Source organism: Ambystoma mexicanum, chromosome 11 (assembly GCF_040938575.1).
Source record: "Ambystoma mexicanum isolate Mex_15411 chromosome 11, UKY_AmexF1_1, whole genome shotgun sequence".
NCBI classification, from domain to species: domain Eukaryota; kingdom Metazoa; phylum Chordata; class Amphibia; order Caudata; family Ambystomatidae; genus Ambystoma; species Ambystoma mexicanum.
In genome coordinates, this window is record NC_090934.1 from 1378900048 (window position 1) to 1378925743 (window position 25696).

The 25696-nt window shown below is 45.3% G+C and overlaps 1 protein-coding gene across 1 annotated transcript in view; it reads right to left on the reverse strand.

Moving 5' to 3' along the window:
• Positions 1 to 25696, reverse strand: part of SLC27A2 (solute carrier family 27 member 2) — a 385293-nt gene that overhangs the window by 256891 nt on the left and 102706 nt on the right. Inside the window, exon 2 of the mRNA XM_069624975.1 lies at positions 13464 to 13673. Coding sequence (XP_069481076.1) covers positions 13464 to 13673 — 210 coding nt within the window. The remainder of the gene's footprint in view (positions 1 to 13463; positions 13674 to 25696) is intronic.

Genomic DNA, 25696 nt, shown 5'->3' on the forward strand with positions numbered 1-25696 from the left:
AACGGGGCATGGACATCAGAGGACGGGACCCAGGACCTCTCCTCAGGACCGTAACCCAACCAGTCTACCAAATACTGTAACTTTCCCCTGACTATCCGGGATCCCAGAATAGAGCTCACTTCATAATCCTCCTGAGAAACCACAGGCACAGGGCCAGGGGCAGAAGAAATGTGTGTATCAACAGTACAAGGTTTAAGGAGAGAAGTGTGAAAAACGGGGTGTAACTTCCAAGAAGTGGGGACGGCTAGCCTATAGACCACCGGGTTCAGAACTTTAGAAACTTTATACGGGCCGACGAAACGGGGCAGCAGTTTACGACACCCCGGTATGTGGAGATGCCGTGTAGACAACCAAACCCTTCGCCTGGTTTATATGACGGGGCCTCTTTTCTTTTTTTGTTAGCGGCAGCACTCATAGACGCCTGGGCCTCTTGGAGATGGACAAGGGTTTGTGCCTGAACGGATGCGAGATCTCTGACACAATCATTTGCCGCAGGGGTACTGATACTTGATACAGGGACATTGACAGGATTCAAGTCAGGAAAGGGCAAAGTACGAGGATGTTGGCCATAGAGTGAAAAAAACGGAGAAAAACCCGTGGCCGAATGCAGGGCGTTGTTGTAGGCAAATTCTGCAAAGTGAAGAGAGTCTAACCAGGTGTTCTGGAATTGCAAAGTTAGACACCTCAAATACTGCTCCAGGACCTGGTTAACTCTCTCAGTTTGCCCATCGCTTTCGGGATGATATGCCGATGAAAAACGAGCATCTATACCTAGCAGTTTGGTAAGGGCCAACCAGAAGCGTGAGGTGAATTGGGATCCCCTGTCTGATACAATGACATTCGGTAACCCGAACAGACAAAAAACTGATTCAAAAAACATACGAGCTAATGAGGGAGCAGTAGGAATGCCTTTACATGGTAGGAAACGGGCCATTTTTGTATATGAATCTACAACCACCCAAAGTGTGTCATAGCCTCGTACTCGTGGTAGATCAGTTATCAGGTCCATGGATACTGTATGCCATGGTTTCGGGGGTATGGGCAAAGGATGTAACAACCCTAATGGACGACCTTTCCGGGTCTTGCATTGTGCACATATAGAACAGGTGTTGACGTAAGTCTCCACATCTCGTCGCATCGATGGCCACCAACACCAGCGTTTCAACAAGTCTAGAGTACGTCGCTGACCTGGATGACCATTGATTGGAGCATTATGTGACCATTCTAAGGCTTGGTTACGAGAGTCACTAGTAGGGAGAAACAATTTTCCTTGAACGAAAGGCAATCCATCCTGCATAACGGTATCCCAATCATCCAATACTTGAGGATGTTGTATAACCCATTGGCGTATGACCTTTAACATAGGAGGAGATGGAGTACAGGTACAAATAACATGGCCTTTCCCTAGCAGAGTATCAGGATATGAAGGGAGAGGTATCCCCCCAGGTGAACGGGACAACGCATCAGCTTTACCATGAGACAAACCTGGTCTGTGTTTGACGATGAAATCGTATGCAGCAAAAAAGAGGTGCCAACGAACTTGCCTACTATTGACACATTTCAGGGATGCTAGATCTTGTAAATTTTTATGGTCTGTGTAGACGATAGTCTGATGTCTTGCTCCCAAAAGATGGTGTCTCCATACCAACAATGCGTCTCTAATGGCCAATAGTTCCTTTTCAGTGACCGTATAATGAATTTCAGTAGGTGTGAACTTCCTGGAATGATAGGCCACCGGGTGTAATGCTCCGGTAGTAGGACAAGGCTGGGATAGAACGGCCCCTAAAGCAAAGGAAGAAGCATCTGCTTCTACTATATACGGAAGCTCTGGGTCTGGGTGCTGCAGAACTGGGGCCGTGGTGAACGAGGTTTTAAGGGAGTCAAAAGCTGTTTGATGTGCATCAGTCCAGAGAAACGGTACTGACGGACTGGTCAGTGCAGTTAATGGTGCGACCATGGAGGAAAAATTCGCAATGAATCTTCGATAAAAGTTTGCGAACCCTAGGAAAGATTGCAGTTGTTTCAGATTAACAGGTACTGGCCAATTTGTGATAGCTTGAACTTTGGATTGATTCATTGTTAATCCCCCCGGTGAAAGATGAAAACCCAGAAACTCGACTTCAGCTGTATGAAACAGACATTTCTCGGGTTTAGCGTAAAGGGAATTCTTCTTAAGTCTTGTGAGTACTTCTCTAACATGAATGACATGTTCAGCTAATGTTTGAGAGAATATCAATATGTCGTCCAAATACGCTACAACATAAACATCCAGAATATCACTGAATATATCATTTACCAGTCGTTGGAAAATGGCTGGGGCATTACAAAGGCCAAAAGGCATCACCAAGTATTCATATAGTCCTTGGCGAGAACAGAATGCAGTCTTCCACTCATCTCCTGGTCGCATACGAACCAAATTATATGCTCCCCTGAGGTCCAACTTGGTATAGATGGAGGCATTGGTTAACTTGTCCAACAAGGTAGAGATGAGTGGAATAGGATAACGATTCTTAATGGTGATTGCATTCAGGCGTCTATAGTCTACACAGGGACGGAGATCGCCTTCTTTTTTAGGAACAAAGAAAATGGGACTGGCAACGGGTGATGAGGAAGGCCTGATATGTCCTAACTGTAGTGCATGATGTATATATTCTTTAAGGGACGTTTCTTCAGATGGTGATAATGAATATATGCGTCCCTTGGGGAGCGATGCCCCATCGATTAGTTCAATAGAACAATCATACGGTCTGTGAGGAGGCAGTATCTCCGCTGATGTTTTATCAAATACCGAATGAAAGTCATGATATTCTGGGGGTACCCCTGACAATGTGGCACCCACTGTATGAGCTGTTTCAAATGTACCGTTCTCCTCATCAGGAGCTAAATGTAGGGCCCCAAGTGCTCTTGCAGGATTGTTTGCTTCACCTTCCGATAGACAAAAATGTTGGCAAATATCCGATTCAAAAGAAACTTGTCCTGTACCCCAGTCTATGAGGGGATTATGTTTTTTCAACCAGGGAAGGCCTAGGATTATTCCAAACTGTGGTGTGGATATCAAATCAAAAGACAATTGTTCCTTATGGTTTCCCTGAATTACTACGTCCATCTGGGCAGTTTGTTGTTTAATTGGACCAGAAGCGAGAGAGGAACCGTCCACTGTTTGAACTGGTTCGGGATGTGCCTTGGTTATTAAAGGAAGGTTCAATGTTTGGCCAAAGGTATATCAATAAAACAACCAGTGGCCCCTGAATCAATTACTATATGTACTGTGTGTGAACACTCCCTATCAGGCTGAAGAACTGCCTGAACGACCACTGGTCTTATTGGGCCAAAAGTAGGAACTCTGGGGTTATGAATCAAGCTCATCTTGTCCCCCATATTCAAGGACGAGCTTTCTGAAAACCCGAGGACTTGTTTTTTGGGCGTCTTGGGCATTCTTTGACAAAATGACCACTTAGTCCACAGTGGAAGCATGCATTGTCGATTCTCCGACCCTCCCTTTCGGTCTGAGTGATGGGACTTCATAGACCACCTATTTGCATGGGTTCACTTGTACCATCCGGTGGAGAAGGTAAGGATTTGCCTGAGAAGCCAGATTCCGCCCGACGTTCAGTCTTTCGAGCGTCTACTTGAAGAACTAAATCTACTAGTTCAGGATATGCATCAGGAAGGGAAGGTATTACAGAAAGGGCGTTCTTCATAGTGTTACACAAACCTTTGTAAAATACTACGGCTTTCTTATTTTCGGGCCATGAAGTCTCAGCTGATAATTGATTAAAGCGTGTGATGTATTCTATTAAGGTTTGTCTGCCCTGAGATAAATCCAAGAGCTCCAGATCCCGAGACTGGGCTTTGTACCTGGTGTCAAAAACTTTGGCTAATTCACTTACCAAAAGATCAAAATCATAAAGGGCTGGATGGTTATTCTCAAGAAAAGGATTAGCCCAGGTAGCTGCAACCCCGGTCAAATGGGATAACAAAAAGGCTGCCTTTGTAGTGGAATCATGGAACACTAATGGTCGGCAAAGAAAATGAAGTTTGCACTGATTAATGAAAGTGCGATATTTTCTAGGATCACCCTGAAATTTCTCTGGAGGTGCCAATGGAAACTGTGTAGGTAACACCACAGGAGTAGGTGGGGTAGCAGGTATAGTGGGAACTGGTGGGGGTGTTGCCTGATCCCCAAATTCAGCATCTGCCGGTAGAGGGTTGCGGGTACTTTGGATATTGTCTAAACGATGATGTATCGCGGTAGTAGCAGCCGCTACTTCGGTTCTAAGGGATGCAAGAGCTTGCATTAAAGCAGCCACAGGGTCCCCGGCAGTAGGTTCCATCGTCTGAACGACCAGAAAAGGGCTTCACAGTCTGTCAAGACTTGATGGTCGTGTAGCCGATGGGACCTCCGTCCCCAAGTACCACTCGGGCAGATAGGAAAGTTACTGCACCGAGCGATCTTTGAGGCCACAGGTGGTGATCTTCGTCAGTCGCAACAAGGAATGCCTGTAGATGCCGGAAGGTGCCCCTGATGACCGCTGTAAGGAAAACACGTGATTAGGTCAAAACAAAGAACCCCAAGTTTGCAGGTGACTATAATAAATCTGGAACAAGGCTTACCCTGCGAAGTTGGTCAGGACTTAATAAAGGAAACGTGTCAGAAGCAGCCAGCAATGATGACGGGATGGATTAAATCACCACCTGACGTGGAAGACAGGAACGTAGATCAATCAGAGTGGTCCAAGAACATAGTTCATGACAAGGGATAATCCGATAGCAATCCAGGGACAGAAAAAATGGTCAAATCCAGTAGAGGCAAAGTTCCAAAACAACTATACCGAGAGGGAAAAGCCAAATCAGAGTCCAAAGTTCAATCCGAGGTCCAGTAGCACATTTAGTTCGAAATCCGTAGTACGCCCAACAGGATCAGCTGTGAAGCGTCGAAGGTAGTCAGCGTGTCCCTTTTAAACGCTGACTGGTGATCACATGACTCCGTCAACCGTCACGTGATCGAGCGCGTTGAGGAGGAGCTTTTAGTTGTCGGCAACGGAGACGCTGTAGAATGCTCGTAGCGCGTCTCCATGGCAACTGCCATCGATTGAATGGAAACCAGTGTTGAGATGGCAAAACTCTGCGTCGTTGACCTTGTCCCAATCCTTGCTGGCAAGTCTTCAGGGGAGAGTGCGTTTTGTGAGGTGTGTTCAAAATACATCGGGGCGTGACAGTAGAGGAGCAGGTGTGCAAGTCATCCCTAGCTTCCGCCCCCTCTCCTCCCTAATATTGGAACAGCAGGAGAAGGCCCTATGTGGGACACAAGGTATTGTTCCAATACTGCATTGAAAGTATGAGAGACGATATGCACTCAGACAACTGTATTGAATATGCCCTAGCACTGAAAGGGTGGAAGGATGTCTGCACACACCATTGGGCATTGAAGAGAAATCGGACAAGGGCAGAGTGACGTCATGAAAGAAAGACATGAAGATACATTGAATTGATATTATTATTCTTAATTTGTTTAGTTTCATAAGAAACTTTACAAAATATTCATAGTGCATAAAAAGTTACATCACATTTTCAAACACCAAGTCTAAAACATCTATTAGCATAATACAATAAGTCCAATCATTTTACCAAAAATTCCTTACTATTTTACTGAGTGTGCAATTTCACCCCAATGATTTATTTCTTAATTCCTTTATGATAACTATATTCAGTATACCTATACTTCTATCCTTTCTTAAAAACACAATATAAATGTCCTAAAAATATTTTTACAAAAATATAAAAACAAATTAAAAAATATTAAAAAATTTAAGATCTATGAATGTTTAAAAATGTAAATCAAAAACTCCTAGATAAAACTTTACCGATAAAATACCTCATCAGTGTAATTACAACTTCTATTTATTTATACTAATTATGAAATGTGTGTCATTGCATCTGGTAACAGTCTCAAGTCTCTTTTTGTTAATTTCTCACACCTGGTAAAGTGTGATGTGAACTTTCTGGTGGTCTGTATTCAGACAGTATACCCAAAAATCAGCGCTCTTAATATAATCGTAGTTGTATGCAAAAGGTCCTAATAGAGTCATATATAGATTGCCCATGCTTCTACATTCTGTCAGTATATGCCTTACTGTCTCCACATATTCATGTAATTTACATAGACAGCAATACCTCTCACTTCAGTGGAGTCTCAATTGTGGGCCCACTAATGCCAATACTTGGAGCGGATTTGTCAGCGGCCTCAACCTAAAGTCACAGACCTTCAAACATGTCTGATATATAGTTGCGATTTAAGATAACTACACAATGCACCCTCCATAAAAATATGGTTACTCTTGGTCACCACATGTGAGTAAGTAGCCACCCAATCCCATTTCTTTATTTTCCTTGTAAAGACCCTGGAAAAGTCTGGGTTCAAACCTATGAGATCAAAAAGGTTGTTGGCCAAACATTCAAAACTGTCTTTTCCATGTCCAAGGGCAGCATATAAACCAAGTAACTCACATTAACGTCCTGCTTGGATTTTCATATATAGTAGGCCCTGTTTCCTCAAGAGCTCACCACTTAGTGATATCAAGACCAGTTCCAATCTAATGTATTGTATTGAGGCCCCAGCTTTGAATCTCAACATCTGTTTCCAGAAGCCACCTTCGATCTCATCTATCCAGGCTGAATCTCGCATGGCAAGGGCTTCCAGTCCATAAAGCACCATAGGGCAGAAACATTTCTTATATAACATTATTATACCCTCTAGGGAATAGCCAGCTGTATCTCTTGCGAATTTCGGTATCTGCTGGGTCAGCCTTGCAGCTCTTATCTTCTTAGCTTCTACAATGTGCTTGTATATTTTGGTGCCGCTTATATTCAATCCTAGATAGGGGTTAGAGTCAACATATTCTACATTTCCTAACAAGGTCTTAAAAGGTAGGGCATGTTACTTTTTTTGCAGAAACGACCAGCACTTTAGTCTTCACCATGTTGATAGTTAGTTTGTTAAGTGTTGCATATTTACCCAATGGGCCTCATTACGACCCTTCTGGTCCGGAAAGAACGGTGGCGGTAAAACCGCTGCCACCATTGTTTCCCGACTGGCTGATTCAGAGTCCTGCAGGCGGGAGGTGCACTCCCGCCAGGTCTGACATGGCGGGATTAACACCACCCGCCTGCATCTGGACAAGGAAACACCGGCTCTGACATAGGCGGAACAAGTGTTTCCATGGTCCCCATCCCCATGGAGTCCTGTGGGACTCCATGGGAATGGGGATTTACAGAATTCCACCTCCAGAATTAGCCGGTCACCAGGGTTGTAATGCCCCTGGTGATTCCGGCAATCACGGAGGTGGAATGGTATTACTGGTCTGGCGGCAGCCTGCCGGTTTTTCCGGCACGGCTACCGCCGGACTCGTAATGAGGCAAATTGTTTCGAACATGGCTTTTGCCCCCGAGTATGTGTGGTTTAAAAGTATAAGGTTGTCTGCATATAAAAGACAGGGTAGAGGGCGACCCCCCACCCTCGGACAACTTAGCCATTCTGGTAGATCTGACATGTAAAGGTTGTACCGAGTCGGGGCCAAGGTACAACCCTGTTTCCCTCCTCTCTGCAGTTCTACCATGTCCGTTACCATACCTTCATCCGTAGGCCTAACCCCGGCCTTTGTATGCTGATGCAGTCCCTTCAGAATGTTAATGAACCAGGATGGTCACCCACCTGCATTTAGCTTCTCCCAGAGACGTGACCGAGCTACACTGTCAAAGGCAGCCTTGAAGTCCACAAATATTACATACAATGTCTTGCCCCCTGAGTCCAGAGTACCTCTGATTATTGATATGCAAATACTTAAAGGATAAAGATGTAACTGGAAGTGATAAGAGAAACATGTAATCAAATACCAAGAAATAATATGCATCAAAGAAATAAGTAAGGAGAGATGAAGTGGATGTATATAAGTAGAAACCCAAGGTAGCTGAGACATATAGACGCTTGCTGCAGAAGAAATCATAGCCTGGTTAAGGCAGCCATGAGAAAAAGATGGACGTTGGACCCGTGCTCAAATGAATCAAGCTACCTCAGAGACAGACCAGAGCTATAGTGCCAGAAGATGCTGGAAAAACAGCTTTGTGTGAGGAACACAGAGGAGCCTATTGGCCTGGGATCAAGGATGCTATTTCTAGGAATCATTGCCAGGCACAAAGGGAGTCAAGAGAATAAGCCATGTACATACCACATTTCTCTTAGATAAATAAAAGAACAAAACATCTGCATGCGCCATGTATTAGACGATCAAAGATGCGAAAATCATATGCAAGGTGGAGTGATCAAGTCTCCAGAGCCCAAGATGAGTAATAACACCACCTAATTGAATCAAATAGAAGTAAATACAAGTATGAAATGGACAAAATTGTGTTCTCCTCACACATGACTCAGAAGTCGAAAACAAGGGCTATTCATTAGGTTCCAGGTGGAGATAATGGTGTACCTACACTCCCTTGAAAGTCGTCCCAGAACAGATAAAAGGCTGCAAGGATAAAAGAAGAAGCCTTAACTTGGGGCCTAACCAATGAGAGATGATGGACTAATTGAGCAAGTGGGTAGTAAGCAGTCTGATGTTGCTCTCTGCACCAGAGTTTCATTTTTCTTACGTGCTGCTAACGAGCCGAATGTCCAAGGTTGGGAGAGAATGCCAACCAATAAGAGGGTCTATGTAGCATCATGCTATACAATGTTGTCCAGGCCAACCTGCTGATGTTATTCGGCCATAATCTGTATTATACATGTTTAGAGGTGGTTCAAGGAGTGCCTATTAGATAAGGGACATCCAGTGATATTACTAAAACGTATATGATATATAGGTATATATGTTCCCTTAACCAATCTCTCCCTTCAGTAGGGTTAACAGTTTGCCACTATTGTTGACGTCATAGATGAAGCACAGTGGGGTATAAAACCTTTGTATAATCAAAATTGAAGCACGAGTGGTGGACTACAGTTTTTTGTTCGCCAAATTGTCCTACTTTATTTGAGATGACAATAAAGTAGTACTTTGCCATATGCTTTGAGTCTGTCCGGTAATTTGGGTCTGAGATCATTATCGGTAAATTCCATCTAGCACATGAGACGCTTCAAGGTGCTAGAGTACAGGCATCTACACAAGGTTTTATGAATGCACTTTGATGTTGACCTGTACATAAAGAGGACAGGGTGGAAAGGGGGAAAACAATCATAGTGGCATAGAACTGACAGGACGCCGGAAAGAAAGGCAGAGGAGAATTTATAGATGCAGCATTAGAGGTTTAAATATAAAAGGTTACATTTACTTGAAAATGATAGGTATTATAGGAACCTCACAGAGTTTTAAATACTGCTTGGCGACACAGATTCAGAGGCAACTGGAAAGGATCGGAGTGCTTCATGCAGATCAACTGTGGTAAGTCAGGCACACGAGACAGACAAGAAGATACGTTTGCAATGGAGCATTTTTATAGAAGGAAAGAATGCCTTTTCCAACTCTTCTTCTACAATGAGTTCCCATTCTTTAAAGGAAGCTCATTAGGATGTCTTACTAAAAATCCTGATCCTTGTCCAAACCTAAGCTAACCTAACATCTACCCTACCACTATTTCAAGAGGGAAAAAAACTTGGTCCAGGAAAGGTTTACTGCTCCCTTATGTTGGCGAGTGGTGGCTGTTTTTCCGGTCCCACACCCAAAGAGTTGTCAGTGCTTTCTCGGGCCCCAGATCTGCTGTTGTAGTTCAATTGTCATTTAGTCTTTCTCTTTTCTGAGTAGTATTTGGTCTGGGCTCCCACCCAAATGTTCTGAATCGTTCTCCCAGCCAAGCAGCCTTGTTATACAGTTCAAACAGTTGTAACTGCAAATGTATCCAATCTCTCTGAATGTGTGCTCCTCATCAGAAACAACAGGCTCTAGTAGTCTGGTGTAGTCTGAATCCGCATAACTGAAAATGTCTTTCACTCCAGCTCGGGGTACCTTGTGCCTGGCTTGGGCTCTTCAGCCCTTCTTCAGTTACCACTTTTCTCACCCCCTTGTTGGGTATTTTAGTTCTCAGCCCGGTGTGGGCTATTGGACTTGTCAGCCCTGCTTCGCTTGTCGGTTTTCTCACGCTTTCTTGGGGTATATGGAATCTGAGCCCATTGATGGCTATGCTGTGGCCTCACCGCCCTTCACCCGTTACTCAACCTGTGCAGCGTACCTTCTTTTCGGTGCTGCTCATTGGGGGAGGCAATCTCTCCGGGCCATCGCAGACTGCACCTTCGACTTTGCTCCGGTCTTTGCAATTAGGTCGCTTACATTGGTTCCTCCCATCTTGGGATGACAGGATTTCGATGTCAGTTAAGTAGGACACTTGCACCTCTTGGACAGCTCTGAGCTCCTCAGACTCCTGACCTTCATAGAAGTGGCAGCGTTCAACAGGCTACCCTGTTCCTCCACCAACCATGCCATCCGAGTGGCTCTGCCTCCAGGTTCCTCCTGAAAGGGAGATGGCCTCTCTCCTGTGCTGCTACGCAGACCAGCCTCTCTCGCTCTCCGGCTGGATCTCTGCTCTTGTGTCTGTGGCAGGGGTGTTCATGTTCCTCCCTGGAACAAGATGGGAGAATCCATTGGTTGCGCTCTTCATACGAGGGCAGCAACAGGTACAGTGCAGAAACCAAGCCATCCACTTTTAAATGGCCCTGTACATTACTGCCCTGTTCAATTCCCATATAACCAAACACACACTTGGGATTCTGTTGGGATTAAAGGGAGGTGGAGTAAAAGCCTTGCTTGGGGATTCCTTGTGACACCCCAGTGGGATTCTGCATGCCCTGTCCCTTGGGGAGTGTTATGCATAGGAGGCTCATCTCCCTAGTCTCAAAGGAGGTGGCTCCCCCTTTGAAGAAGGGATGAATTCCCTGTATTTGTCACTCAACGTTTCAATGAATGGCCTAATTGGAGTCTACGGAGAGAGAAATGTCATCAATAAATGAACATGTAGATGAAGTAGAGCACCAACAGGTACCAGAGTGGGGAGACTTCCGAGGAATAAACTTCTGCCAAGGACCAGGCGAAGCACCTTACACAGGGATCAGAGCACAGGTAGTAGGTCTGGCTTCCAGACCGCCTTACCCGGGTTGTTGGGGTTTCTTGCAGAGCTGGCTGCTGAATCAGGCCACTTCAAACGATTGAAGGGTTGTGTTAGCGGAGCTCACACCAGGGTGGTAATGAATAGATAGTGATTTGGAGCGATCGGAGAGGGGAGTAGAAAACAGTAGTGGAGGAGGGGACTTTCCAGAAAGAGAGGTTCCACCACCTTGGGATTTGCTAGGGCTGTCAAATTCCAGTGCACTCCCTTCGCTTTCCTGCAGACAAACATTCTCGATATGACACCACTGGGAAGAAGACTCTGAAACATCAGTCAGGGGTGGACCCCTTACAGAAAGGAACTAATCTTCTGTGGGATATTGGATATTTAAAGGCATCAGACCGCACACTGTGTTGAATAATCTTTGGACAACCGAAGGAAATTACACCTGGATATTCGAGGGGGATACAGTCACCTCCGAAGTCCTCTTCCATAGAGGTCAAGACACAGACTTCCAAGGAATAGGCAAGCCTTTTTCTCCAAACATTCTAGAGAAACATTTGGGGTGATCTACTAGCTGGATAAGGCCTATTGCAAGCTGAGAAAACTGGTAACCAGCAACCTGCTCGTTGGAGGTTACAGACCCTACCAGTGCACTCTACAAACCTTCCAGCTTGGGAAGTGCAGATCAAGGACTTAACTCGTCGGTGGAAACCGTGTATGGGGTCCCCCAGCAAACAGACATCAAGAACAGCTCTTCTTCTATCAGTATTTGGGCCGGCTGGATTTTTTTAAGACTCTTTTAGACACTGCAAGCACCCAGAGCTGCCTTTGACTTTGGGCCCTTTTGATCCGTGTTTGAGCAGCTGTCTTGCCCCGTTCCCTACCTGCTCTGCAGCCACTGAAACCGATTGCCACAGGGAAACCACATTACATCTTTGACTTCTTCGGGCCGACCCGACCCGACCTATTGCCTGCCTGTTTTTCACCCGATTCGAGCCATTCACTGCTAAACGACTGCATCACATTGCTGGACTCTCTTGAGCCAACTCGCCTGTGAACCATCAGGAACACTTCACTTGAAACCTCTCAAAGCCAACTCGACCCATTGCAAAGCGCCCAGAAGCCTGGCTCGACACAGGCAAGCCCCAGGAACAAGCATTACAGGTATTTGAAGTGGTTCTGTCTCCCTGGTATGCCTTAAAATGTCACTAGTGACTACTCCTTACCTTTTAAAAGGACACGTTCAGTGAACTTGACATTGCTGCTGAAATGATGGTCTGTGCACCTCTGGCAGCAGACCCAGAGTGCCCTTGTTCACTATAAAGTCTGCATACCTGAGCCTTATTTTAAAGAGGTGGATTACAGTATTTTTGAGGAGTACGTTTCTATTTTCAGTTTCATTGAAGTAGCGTATTTTCATAGAACCTTGATTGGACAACAATGTTTGGTCTGCTTCTGAGCTGGTTAACATCCCTCCTGAAGAGTATAGCCTGCCCTCTGTCTCCTCCGCCCCCCCACCTTAAGGAGGCGAAGGAGGTACACCTGTCGGGCTGTGTCCTTTTCACCTTTATCCAGCGCAGAAGTCATTTTATCACAGCAATCCTGTAGGAAATTGTGCAGAGTATAATTGTGCAAGTCGATAATTATGGTGTTCGTAATCACTTTACCAAGAAAGATGTCTGATGGGGTGATAGTGCACAATATTTTTACATATGTATATTTTGTATGCATACAACACAAAATTCATTAGCAGGCCATAATTTATGCAAAATACATCCTTATTTTCATATTGAAGACCATGCTCAAATTAAAAAATAATTATAGAAGAAAAGCTGAAAGGATGGTTTTGGACAAACATGTAGAACAAGACTATGATCGGCAAACTCGGAGTCTGCCTGCGGTGTCTGACCCTGCCGGGCACAGCGGCCACAGTAGGCAGACCGGTCACAGAAGCACCGGCTCCGTTAGCAATGGTGCCAGTGCTTCCTTGTGCCCACTCCCATATACTTATATTTTATCTGCGCCTGACTTCCCGGGGTGCCAGGAATTTCCCGGTGGCACTGGGAAGTCAGGTGCTGGTAACCCACCGGTAGCCCCGGCAGGGTTACCGCAGACTCGTAATGAGGCCCACTGTGTTGCACAACCTTTGGCCTGCCCCCTCCTTCCCACAGCCCCACCACTCCAAAGAGGTGACAGTTCGCCCAATATATTTTTTCCATTTCTAGCATTGGAGAGAAGGGCTGTGATCCCTGCTTTATGCTGGCTATGGCTAATGGGAGTTGTAGTCCATACATCTGGAGAGACCAGGGTTGCTGACCCGTGCTTTAAAGCTTTTTGAATAATCCAAAACCCCAGGCCGCAGGGTGCAGCTGCATTACCTGTAGTCCCTGAGGTGTAGATGAAGACGGCTGTGCTTTTAAAATTAACCGCCGACCTGAAGGAGCGGGGAACCGGCTCCTCGGAAGCTGCTTCTATCTTATCACACAGGCTATCGACCCCATCAGTGGTAGACGCGCCACTCAAATAAAAGACTCGCACATTTTCTTTTTGCAGACTTGGCAGCACTTCCTCAACCGCAGCACTTCTCTCTGAAAGACAGCAAGGTATAGTAGACTCAGCAGGTTTTATAGCTTTCATTCAGAAAAAGGATAAAGAGCTACGATCAAGCTGTTGCAAGGACGTTGGACCAGTTCTATGTGAAAATATAAAAGCGCCAACAACAAAAAACCAACAAAAATAGAACCATTTTTTTTACTTGAAAATGTAGTATTTGAGGAAAGCCTAGATTAAGCTCACTGAAGCCCTGTAACAGACCTCGGGCCATCCCCCTCCTTTGAACCACCCTCTCCTAAATACCTTTACCCCCCCCACCCCCAAATAAATAATCGATGCATGGCTTCAATTGGGAGGCGCATAACAGTCATGTATTTAAATACTGAATGCACTATGAACAGACCATCATTCAGAAGTGATCCTAAAGTGAAAAATATAGCAACAATGATCAGAGCACAGGAAAGCAGCAAAGGCACGTGACCATGTCTATGGGCAATGTTGCACCCTGCGCCCTCTCCCCCCACCCCCAAGGTCTGACAGAATGGTGTCCAAAGTGCGGTGCCTCTGTATGGATAGCTAGCTTTGTAACCTTCAGCACTGCTGGCTAATCAGACTTATCTCGATGGGATTATGTTTAACCACTGCCCTATATTTAACCTGTCCTGCACGCAAAGCCAGTTTGAGCCGGGAACTACTTTAAAAGCCGGCCCACAGAGCCCCTCATGGTTCCCTATGCAAGAAATGTTATCTTACTGGATATTTGTACAGCGCTTTACTGCCATTGTAATGGCTTCGAACCTGTGTGGGGTGAATTGCCCTTAGGCAGACCGTAGTCTGAACAGGCATTAAAAAAACAGAGCATTACATTTAAGAGAGTTATTAGCAGCGATGACTTGTGTAGTGACATTATAATGTTGTAGTATATCTTTTCTTAGGTTTAGGTGTGGTGTGGATTGCTATGTCAGTGACCATGTGGCAGCATGACCACATTTTTTAAGGGACTCGGCCATTTACTATGGGGTCACAGTGCTAAATATGGAACGGGCACTTTGTCGGAACAGCGGGGGTAGGAAAGGTACTGTCACTAACTAACCCTACTAAAAAACTCACCCTTCTGCATACACCTCTCAAACTCTGAACTAGACACAACCATACCTCTAAAGCACAACAAATTGCACACACTTCTCAACACCACCACAACGATAAAAGCCACACAGTCTCGCCCAACACTAGATGGCGGCTACCAACAGAAAAACACCCCTACGCTCAGTGAACAGTGTCACCGAACTGAAGCTGCCAACAGCACATCAGAGCTCTCTTGTTCTTTTATCCCGCTCAGTCCTACTAATTTACCCACCTCCCTCTTTGCCTTACAGATCTGCCAGAGCGCCAAGAAACCACACAGGTGGCACACAGGTTGCCACTTACTCGCCCCATTGGGAACTTCGGAGCTAGTGACCTTCGGCACTGCTTTGGCACTCACTGTCCGCACACCACCTTTCAGCCGTTTACAATCGTGAATCTATGTGACCCAATATGTCTCAATCTGCGCCTATGTCATTTTGCTTGTACGGCGAATTTAGAACCCAGGTGACTCCCTTTGCTTAACTGTATCTGATTGCACATGCCACTTCTAGTTTAGTGTGAACCTTAAACATAGGCGAACCCTCTACTTAATTGTACCTGTATACACATGCACCTCCATCCCTAGTGTGAATTCTGAATCTAGGTGAACCCTGTTTGCACATGCATTTTTAGCCCTAGTGTGAATTCTGAATCTAGATGAACCCTATTTGCACATGTACTTTTGCCCTAATTTGAATTCTGAATCTAGGTGAACCCTGTTTGCATGTGCATTTTTAGCCCTAGTGTGAATTCTGAATCTAGGTGAACCCTGTTTGCACGTGCATTTTTAGCCCTAGTGTGAATTCTGAATCTGTTTGCACATGTATTTTGCCCTAATTTGAATTCTGAATCTAGGTGAACCCCGTTTGCACGTGCATTTTTAGCCCTAGTGTGAATTCTGAATCTAGGTGAACCCTGTTTGTACATGCATTTTTAGCCCTAGTGTGAATTCTGAATCTAGGTGAACCCTGTTTGCACATGCATTTTTAGCCCTAGTGTGAATTCTGAATCTGTTTGCACATGTATTTTGCCCTAATTTGAATTCTGAATCTAGGTGAACCCTATTTGCACGTGCATTTTTAGCCCTAGTGTGAATTCTGAATCTAGGTGAACCCTGTTTGCACATGCATTTTTAGCCCTAGTGTGAATTCTGAATCTGTTTGCACATGTATTTTGCCCTAATTTGAATTCTGAATCTAGGTGAACCCTATTTGCACGTGCATTTTTAGCCCTAGTGTGAATTCTGAATCTAGGTGAACCCTGTTTGCACATGCATTTTTAGCCCTAGTGTGAATTCTGAATCTAGGTGAACCCTGTTCGCACATGCATTTTTAGCCCTAGTGTGAATTCTGAATCTAGGTGAACCCTGTTTGCACATGCATTTTTAGCCCTAGTGTGAATTCTGAATCTAGATGAACCCTCTTTGCACATGTATTTTTGCCCTAATTTGAATTCTGAATCTAGGTGAACCCTGTTTGCACGTGCATTTTTAGCCCTAGTGTGAATTCTGAATCTAGGTGAACCCTGTTTGCACATGCATTTTTAGCCCTAGTGTGAATTCTGAATCTGTTTGCACATGTATTTTGCCCTAATTTCAATTCTGAATCTAGGTGAACCCTGTTTGCACGTGCATTTTTAGCCCTAGTGTGAATTCTGAATCTAGGTGAACCCTGTTTGCACATGCATTTTTAGCCCTAGTGTGAATTCTGAATCTGTTTGCACATGTATTTTGCCCTAATTTGAATTCTGAATCTAGGTGAACCCTATTTGCACGTGCATTTCCCCCCCAACCCCCCTTTTTTAATTTTTTTTTTAATTTTTCCCTTTTTTTTAACTACCGAACCCCTAAAATAAATATATAATTAAAAAAAACAAAAGTCGACATTTTTTTTTCCGACATTTTTGTCTGTCGACATTTTTGTCTGTCGACATTTTTTTTTCGAAATTATGACCACCCACCGCTAAAAATGCATGTGCAAACAGGGTTCACCTAGATTCAGAATTCACATTAGGGCTAAAAAATGCATGTGCAAACAGGGTTCACCTAGATTCAGAATTCACACTAGGGCTAAAAATGCATGTGCAAACAGGGTTCACCTAGATTCAGAATTCACATTAGGGCTAAAAAATGCATGTGCAAACAGGGTTCACCTAGATTCAGAATTCACACTAGGGCTAAAAATGCATGTGCAAACAGGGTTCACCTAGATTCAGAATTCACACTAGGGCTAAACATGCACGTGCAAACAGGGTTCACCTAGATTCAGAATTGAAATTAGGGCAAAATACATGTGCAAACAGATTCAGAATTCACACTAGGGCTAAAAATGCATGTGCAAACAGGGTTCACCTAGATTCAGAATTCACACTAGGGCTAAAAATGCACGTGCAAACAGGGTTCACCTAGATTCAGAATTCAAATTAGGGCAAAAATACATGTGCAAAGAGGGTTCATCTAGATTCAGAATTCACACTAGGGCTAAAAATGCATGTGCAAACAGGGTTCACCTAGATTCAGAATTCACACTAGGGCTAAAAATGCATGTGCGAACAGGGTTCACCTAGATTCAGAATTCATACTAGGGCTAAAAATGCATGTGCAAACAGGGTTCACCTAGATTCACAATCCAAAATGAGAACTTGGATTTCTTGGCCATCACGGAATCCTGGCTCCATCCCGCAGCAGGACCAGCCATTATGTTAGCCATCCCAGACAACTACACTCCTATACGCATTGATCGCACCGCATCTAGAGGTGGCGGCCTGGCTATAATTGTCAAAAACAACCTAACTCTAAGACTCTCCTCACCCAATAAAACCAATTCCTGCGAATCCCTCAAAGCTAAACTCACCATTGCCAATAATCAAACCATCATCATCCACCTGATATATCGACCACCAGGCCCCATAGGCTCCTTTGAGGAAGACCTCACGTACCTATTATCTGACAATTTAAAAAACTCTACTCAAAGCCTCATCCTACGCGACTTCAAGCTTGGATTCAATGACCCAGGTGACCCCAATGCCCTAAAAATGAACAACATCCTGGAGGAACTAGGATTCTCCCAAATGATTACAGATCCCACACATATCAAAGGAAGGACCCTCGATTGGATTGCCAAACATAACTGCCCAACTACTATCACCTCTATAATGCCTCAGCTATGGTCTGACCACTATATGGTATCCTTTACCTTAGAAGCCACCAAACCTATGAACAACAGTACCCTAGCCCCCACTGCACCTACTAGAAACAAAAAAATATTACCCCTGAAAATCTTATCCCCCTCATTATCCCCACCTTAAATTCCATTTCAGGTCAGTCTGACCCAGCCTCCATGGTAGAAAAATACAATGAAGTGATGCTTGCCTCTCTGGACACTATCGCACCACTGGAAATTAGGAAGAGCAAACCCCGCCAACACCTAAATACCTGGTTCACACCCTTACTGAAAGACATCAGACATAAGAAACGCCTAAGCGAAAAAACCTGGAGATCAGACCCCTCAGACACCAACAAAAACAACCTGAAGAAATTAGCTACCCTCTACAAAAAAGAAATCATCTTAGCGAAACAAACCTCCTACAACACCCGTATCACTCAAGCCAAATCCAACACAAAAGAACTGTTCGCCATCCTAAAGGAAGTAGAATTCCCCACCCAAGCTCCCGACTCCTGCCTCAAGGACAAGAACTGGTGCTCAGGCATACAAAATGCCCTTGCCAACAAGATAACAATGCTTCAGGCGAAGATCAACAACAAAAAAGCGTCCATAACTGTCCCAAACACTGTTAACATAGGCCCCCCTCCAAGGCTACTACAAACCCATTACCGACTCTGAAACCTCTGGACACCCCCCTTCTACTTTCGCAAAGTCTCCACCAAAGAAGTCGAGAAAGTCATCCTCACCCTCAAACCCTCTAATTGCCAGGGCGACCCATGTCCAGCCCAAATCATAAAAGACGCCGCCCGCGAACTCTCACCCTTAATCACTAAACTTATAAATGCCTCTTTCACATCAGGTACCATACCCAGCAACCTGAAACATTCCTGGCACCTCACCCTCCTCAAAAAGCAAACTTTGGACCCCTCCATCCCAACCAATTACCACCCCATAACCACTGTGCCGTTCCTATTGAAAATCCTAGACAAAGTAGCCTACCAACAAATTCAGCACCACCTGGAACTAAACCACCTCCTAGGAGTCCTACAGTCCGGCTTCAGACCACAGCATGGAACCGAGACTGCACTCCTAGACCTTAAGGCACAAATAGACACACTAAGAGATAAAGTCACGACTTCACTCTTACTACTCCTTGACCTCTCTGCCGCATTCGATCTGGTAGGCCATTCAATACTATGCAATCATCTGGTCACGGCAGCCTGCTTCTCCCAGGAAGCAGTCGCATGAATCCAGTCTTTTTTAGATAACAGGACAATGCGAGTCTTCTCTCCTCTAGCAGCTGCAGACCCCACACCCATTACTTGCGGCGTACCCCAAGGATCTTGCGTATCTCCCACCATCTATAATATCTTCACAAAGCCCCTTTTCGATGATCTCGACGGTCTTGGTATCACCTACACTAACTATGCAGACGATACACAGATCCTCATCCCGTTGACAGGAGATTATGACAAGGACTTGGCCTTTGTGAATAGAGTCTACCTCATCATCCAGGCATGGATGGCCGCCCAAGGTCTATGCCTGAATGATGACAAAACTGAACTCCTCATTCTAGGCACTTCTTCCAACATCAAAAGACTGGGCCCCAACTATGACTCCTTTATAATTGACAATAACATCATTACTGTAGCCAAAGTAGTTAAAACTCTCGGTTTTTATATAGACTCCACGCTTACCTTTGGTAAACAAGTGAATTCCATGGCTTCAGCCACCTCCTACACCTGCAAGCTAATTAGAGCAGCCAAGCCCTTCTTCTCACCTAATAATTGCGTCATTCTAGCAAGGGCATTAATCCTGTCGAAACTAGATTACTGCAACGCCCTCTACATAGGCAGTAACAAATACATCACCTCCAAAATTCAGACACTTCCAAATAATGCCCTGAGAGCCGTCCTAAACTTCCCTAAGAATGCCCACATATCAGAACTAGGAGATCTACCAACTGGCTCCCCACTAAAGACAAAATCCTCCTCAAAACAGCCTCCCTTACACACAAATGCCTTAACCATGCAGCCCTGCAATACCTTATAGACAGATTCACCAGACAAACAGCCTCTCGCCCCTTACGAAAAGCTCACTCTAACCTTCTGTTAGTGCCCAGATTCAAACTTACTAAATCTGACAGGAGTAGCTTCGCTGTTAAAGCGGCACAATTGTGGAACTCCCTTCCAACTGCTCTAAGAGAATATTTCCCTTACCAGCAATTCAGATCCAATCTGATCCAATGGCTAAAAGATCATGATTCCTAACTTCGCCCTACTGTAATTTGGGATCTCATGTATATTTTGTATATTTGCTCTGCTCTATTTATCTGTCACATCTGCATTCTTGTAAACTCACTGTACATACTTCTGTGATTTTTTGACACTACATGTCTACAGCATTGTAACCGTAGCTGTACTCCCTGTTTATTTGTAACATGTAACCTAAGTTAAACAACCCTCTTTCTGCCTTCGCGCCTGAATACCCTTGGATCTGGTGCGCAATATAAATAAACAAACAAACAAACAAACAGTGTGAGGTATAAGAACCTTTAACATAACATTTAACAGTATAAATCAGTCTATGAACTCCAAGAGCAACTGTCTACAGTTATGGGCTCTGCTATACTTTATATGTTATTTATTGTGCAAGTAACCAAATCCAAATTACATGCACATTTGTCAGATAAGTCAAAGATACTTGCCAGGCAATATTTTAGAAGGACCAGACCTATATAACATAGACAGGCCAGAAAACTGGCGTTAGCCGCGCATGCATTCAGTATGATGTAGGAAAAACAATACAATAAAACCATGTTTTAGTGTGGGGCTTCATACTCTGTTTTCTTGCTTTTATGCACTGTGATCAATGAATTCATTCATATTTTTCAGTGCTTTGATAAAATGTAATTAAAAGAAAGGACTAAAACATCCCTTTCTGACTGGAAGAACTTTTTGGAGGTGATTACTAGTTTGGCGATCGCATTGCGCTATGTCATCATGTGGATGAGTGATGCCTTGAAGTGTGCCCAAGAGTTCCTGGGAGTTGTGGGGGCTTGTTACAGAATGCCATCTATGACGGTGTGTAATCTAGAGCTTTTTACATTTTTGTTATGCAAAATGATGGTGGTTTTCCATCTCAGAAAGTGCACTCTGCTGAACAGGCCCCACTTGAAAATGCTCCATTTTACAGCAGCCTGCTGAAATCAAAGTTCATTTCAACAGTCATGCTGTGCTTTAAAAATTACTGCTACCTTAAAAAGTACTGCTACCCATGATCGAAGTAACTTTAACTGCATAACTTCATTTGTGTAAAAATAACTATACAGCTTTAGAAGGTCTGATATAGTGGCAAGTGACGAAGCTAAGCCCCAATCTGACGCCATTTATTATTTCCACTTACCTTCCCATTGCCCTGCAGTGAAGAGCCATTTGTGTATTGTGTCTGGGCGCTAAGTTCACCCACAACACATGGTGGGCCATGCCCAGGATGTTATTCGTTCTCTGCTGGGAAACATGACAATTTTCCTAGAAAAAACAGGGGCCTTTGTAAGAACGTGGAAGTCACACGAGTGAGATAAATACCGGGGTCCCTTTGTTCACAGACAGACACGGGTTGGGGCGTGGGGGGCAGTTTAGCTGGAGAATATTACCATGTGGAATAGGCCAGCCACCTTGGATTTGCCAAGCCCAAACTACCTTCCTGAGACCCTCCCCCACCCTCCAACTTCCATCCCCAAAATGGTCATTAATGAGTTGGGCTTAACATGCCATAATCATGTATTTAAAAATGGCCGCTGTGGCAATAGCAATTTTAGGGTTGCTATAGATAAGCGAACTGATATCAAGCAGCAAGGAGGACATCCCCCCAAAAAGGAATTACACATGGGTGATCTAACATGATCAGGCGGGGCTATCCGGGAAATAAAGTTCTCCAATCAGGCAATGAGAGATATCCAAGATGAAGGAGTTTGGGTAATGATTCCTACTTCCAATAGTCTTAAAGACTCACAGGTCTTTAATTTTCCCAGGCATTCGATCCCTATTAAAGACACCTCATGGCTCATGACATTTCAATTTAAGTTTATACTGCATAAGGTTTTCACCAGGGCAGGTTTGGCAGACTGTAACTTTACAGTCCCCCTTACCGCTCACACACACTTTCTGTATTAGGGCAATGACCGCAACATTCAAAGAGGGGTTCAAGGCAGATAGCATAAAAGCCTTGGCTGGTTGGAGTCCGGTATATGCAAGTTAGATGTTTGGACCTGGAATGGATGATCCTGGCTGGCAGGCTAGCACACAAGTGAAATAAAAATGGCACCCAAAAACATCATACACCTTCTAAGTTAAAGACCTGATATGTTAGCAAGAAGTTGGAGTTCAACATAGTACAATTTAGTAGCCTCGGTTTTAATTTGTGGCAAAGCAGATTGCAACTGCAACCAAATTGTGTGGAATATGCATACATGAATATCATTTATATACATCATGTCTCTTTTCTCAGACTTGGCAACCGTATGGGTCAAGGGACATCTCTTTATTTCCAGAGCAGAAAACATGTCTAGGGAAGGTTGTTGCAACAATCATTTTGAAGGAGCAATGCAATGGGTCACCTGCAATGCCTTCTTAGAGAAGGAACTCAACAGCACTACCTCCAAGAAATGATAATACATTTAGAAGGGAACAGCCATCCATTAGTAGGGAGACAGAAAGTGCGTCAGCAAATATGTTCCAGCATTGTTGGCTTGGCACAAGGTGCTCCACCAGATACATAATATTGTGCAAATAAGAGATAGCCATCATGGCACAGGATATTATTTGGCACAGGGTATTTTTGGCACTGGCAATTGTGCGGCAGGTGAATATCACAATAAATCATTTCATGATAGGCTTCACAGCAGTTTGACTTTTTTTTAAAGATGTTGTTCATTTGACAGATGTCCTCTCCCCTTTCTCTTCATCGCCCATTGATGGTGTCACCAGATGGGAAGTACTCTTGGCTGGCTTTGCATCCTCTAGGTGCATCATTGATGTCTATCAGAACGGCACTGTCATGGCACAGGGCTCTCAGCCCAACCTCCTGATTCTTGATAGGCATCTTCATTCTCTCATCAACTTCCTTCCTTCTCCTGCCACTCCTCCATCTGCCTCCCCTCTGGCCCCTTCTCCAACACAGATGGGTGTACCACATCGCTGCCGTTAAGCGCTCCTCTGTTATCGGTGTGCTTCATGAAGACTTTGACCTCACTCTTCTCGCTCTCACTGAGATGTGGTTCACTGCCAGCTCGGTCACTGCTTTTGACACACTCATCCTGAAGGGCTACAAGATCCTCATTAAGCCCAGGTCCAACCGTTCTGGGGGCGGAGTGGCCTTGATCTTCCCAGAATGGGTCCCACTACTATCATTCCCACTCAGACCTACTCTTCCTTTGAATGCCTCATCTGCAGGCTTCGAGTCTCTCCAACCCTCTTGTTGACTCTTGCCACCAACTACAGAACTCCTGGCACGTTTTCCTTCTTTCTCTCAGAGTGGTCCGATGTCACATCTTTTCTTCTGGCCTCCACCGCCAAGCTTCTCCTCCTCGGAGACTTCAATATTCTCCTTGACTCTCCTGATTTGGCCACTGGACTCCTCCGCGGCCTCTGTGACTTTCTTTCCCTCACCATTCTTCCCTCTGGTCCGACACACTTAGCTGGACACACCTTGGATGCTCTCATTTTAGCAGACATCCCCATCTCCAACCCTCTCACTACACCGCTCTCCTGGTCTGACCATACTCTCTGCCCTCTCACCTGGATCTCTTAGGTGCCCCGGCTAAACCTCTGCCTGCACTGCCAGTCTCCTTCCGACGAAGCAAGTGTCAGTTGCTGCTTTTGCCCCCTCCCACTCCTGCCAGTGACTCCCACTCTGACTCTGCCCTTGCTAATCTTCACCTCTCCATCACCTACACCCTGGACATCCTTGCCCTTGTCATAAGGATCCACATGAAGCCCACCTCTAAGCGCAACACCTGGTATCACTCCGACCTAGCCCCTCTGAAATGTAAGTGCAGAGCTTCTGAGTGGAAGTGGCAGGCTTCAGGCACATCATCTGACAGACTTGCCTACTGCCTGCTCCAAAGGCATTACAGGCTCTCCATCCACTTCAAGAAGAGGGCCCATACTCAAGCCTGCATCTCTGCAGCAACTAACAACATTGGTAAACTGTTTAAAATCTGCAAGGAACTCACCAATCCTACTGCAGTCTCCACTTCTTCCCTGCCATCCCTGACCCTCTGTACCTCACTGGCCTTCCACTTCTTACCCAAAACTCAGGTAATCTTGTTCTCACTCTCCTCTACATCCCCTCACTCCTACCCCCCTGCTCTCAGGCCCCCCTCGGGCCCCTTCCTTCCTCTTTCCCACCCATAGCACTGTATAAGGTCTCTAGAAAAGTCCTCTCTATGAAGGTCTCCTCCAAACAGGTGCTCCCTGCTCCTCCAGAACTATCAAGGAAAACATTGCCTGTCTTGCGATTTCTGTACCCACTCCTTTGCCACTGGCTCCTTCCCGGTTTCCCTCAAGTCTCCCTTGTGCATTCACTCCTCAAAAAGCTCTCTGCCGACCCCTCCTGCCCAGCTACCTATCACCCCCTTCCTGGGCAAACTCCTGGAGAAGCTGGTCATCTCCCCAACTGATCCAACACACTGAATCTGTTGGTTGTCTCCACGACCACCAGTCTGGCTTTAGAGTAGCCAGAGGCACGGAAACTGCTCGGCTGAACAACCGTGAAGACTTGCTCTGAAATCTCGATTCCAACTCTCCATCCATTCTTATCCTTCTGGATATTTCCTCTGCCTTCGACGCGGTCAATCATGCCACCCTGACAAATTGGCTCAGTGACACCCTTGGCATCACAGGCCTGGCACTGGACTGGTTGACCTCATTTCTCTCTGACCAACCATCTCAGGTTCAAATAGACCCTTTTCTCTCCCCCTGCAGCGTCCCTCAAGGCTCTATCCTCTTGCTGTGGTTCTTCAACAACTACCTTGCCCCTCTGGCACACCTAATCTCCTCCTTCTCTCCTCACTTACAGTGTTATGCAGATGACACACAGCACTCCTTCAAGCTTCCCTCCACTGCCTGCCCTTCCTCCTCTCTCATCCCTGACTGTTTCACCGCTACTGTGGCAAGGTGTACTGCCAATGATCTCTGCCTTAATGCCAGTAAGATGGAGATCCTTCTCATTGGGACCGCTGCTCCCTCCTTCCCTCTGGCTGCCCTCTATGGGTCCCCTCCCCTCACCCTCTTGTGACACAAAAACCTTAATGTCATCTTTGACTCGTCTCTCTCCTTCTCTCCTCACACCACAGACCTTGCCAAGAAGACCCACTATCAGCTGCAACTCTTCAGAGGCATGCTCGTTTTCTTCACCTTCCCCCAGAAACTCAATGTCTCCAGAGCTCTGGTCCTTTTTAAGCTGGACTACTGCAACACAGCCTCTTCCTCAATCTTCGTTTATCCTCCCTTTGCCCCTTCAACTAATCCTGAATAGGACTGCAAGACTTATCCTTGGCCTCAAGCCTAGGGGCCGGATCCCTCCAGCCCTAAACTTCCTCCACTGGCTCCCAGTTACTGCTAGGATCAAGTTCAAGACCCTCGGCATCATCCATAAGGCTTTCTGGGGCCCGGGACCCTGCTACCTCCAACTCTCTCCCCCAAAATACCTCCCTGCTAGAGCCCTTCGGTCTTCTAGCTCCAACTCTCTGCAGGTCAGCCGCCTCA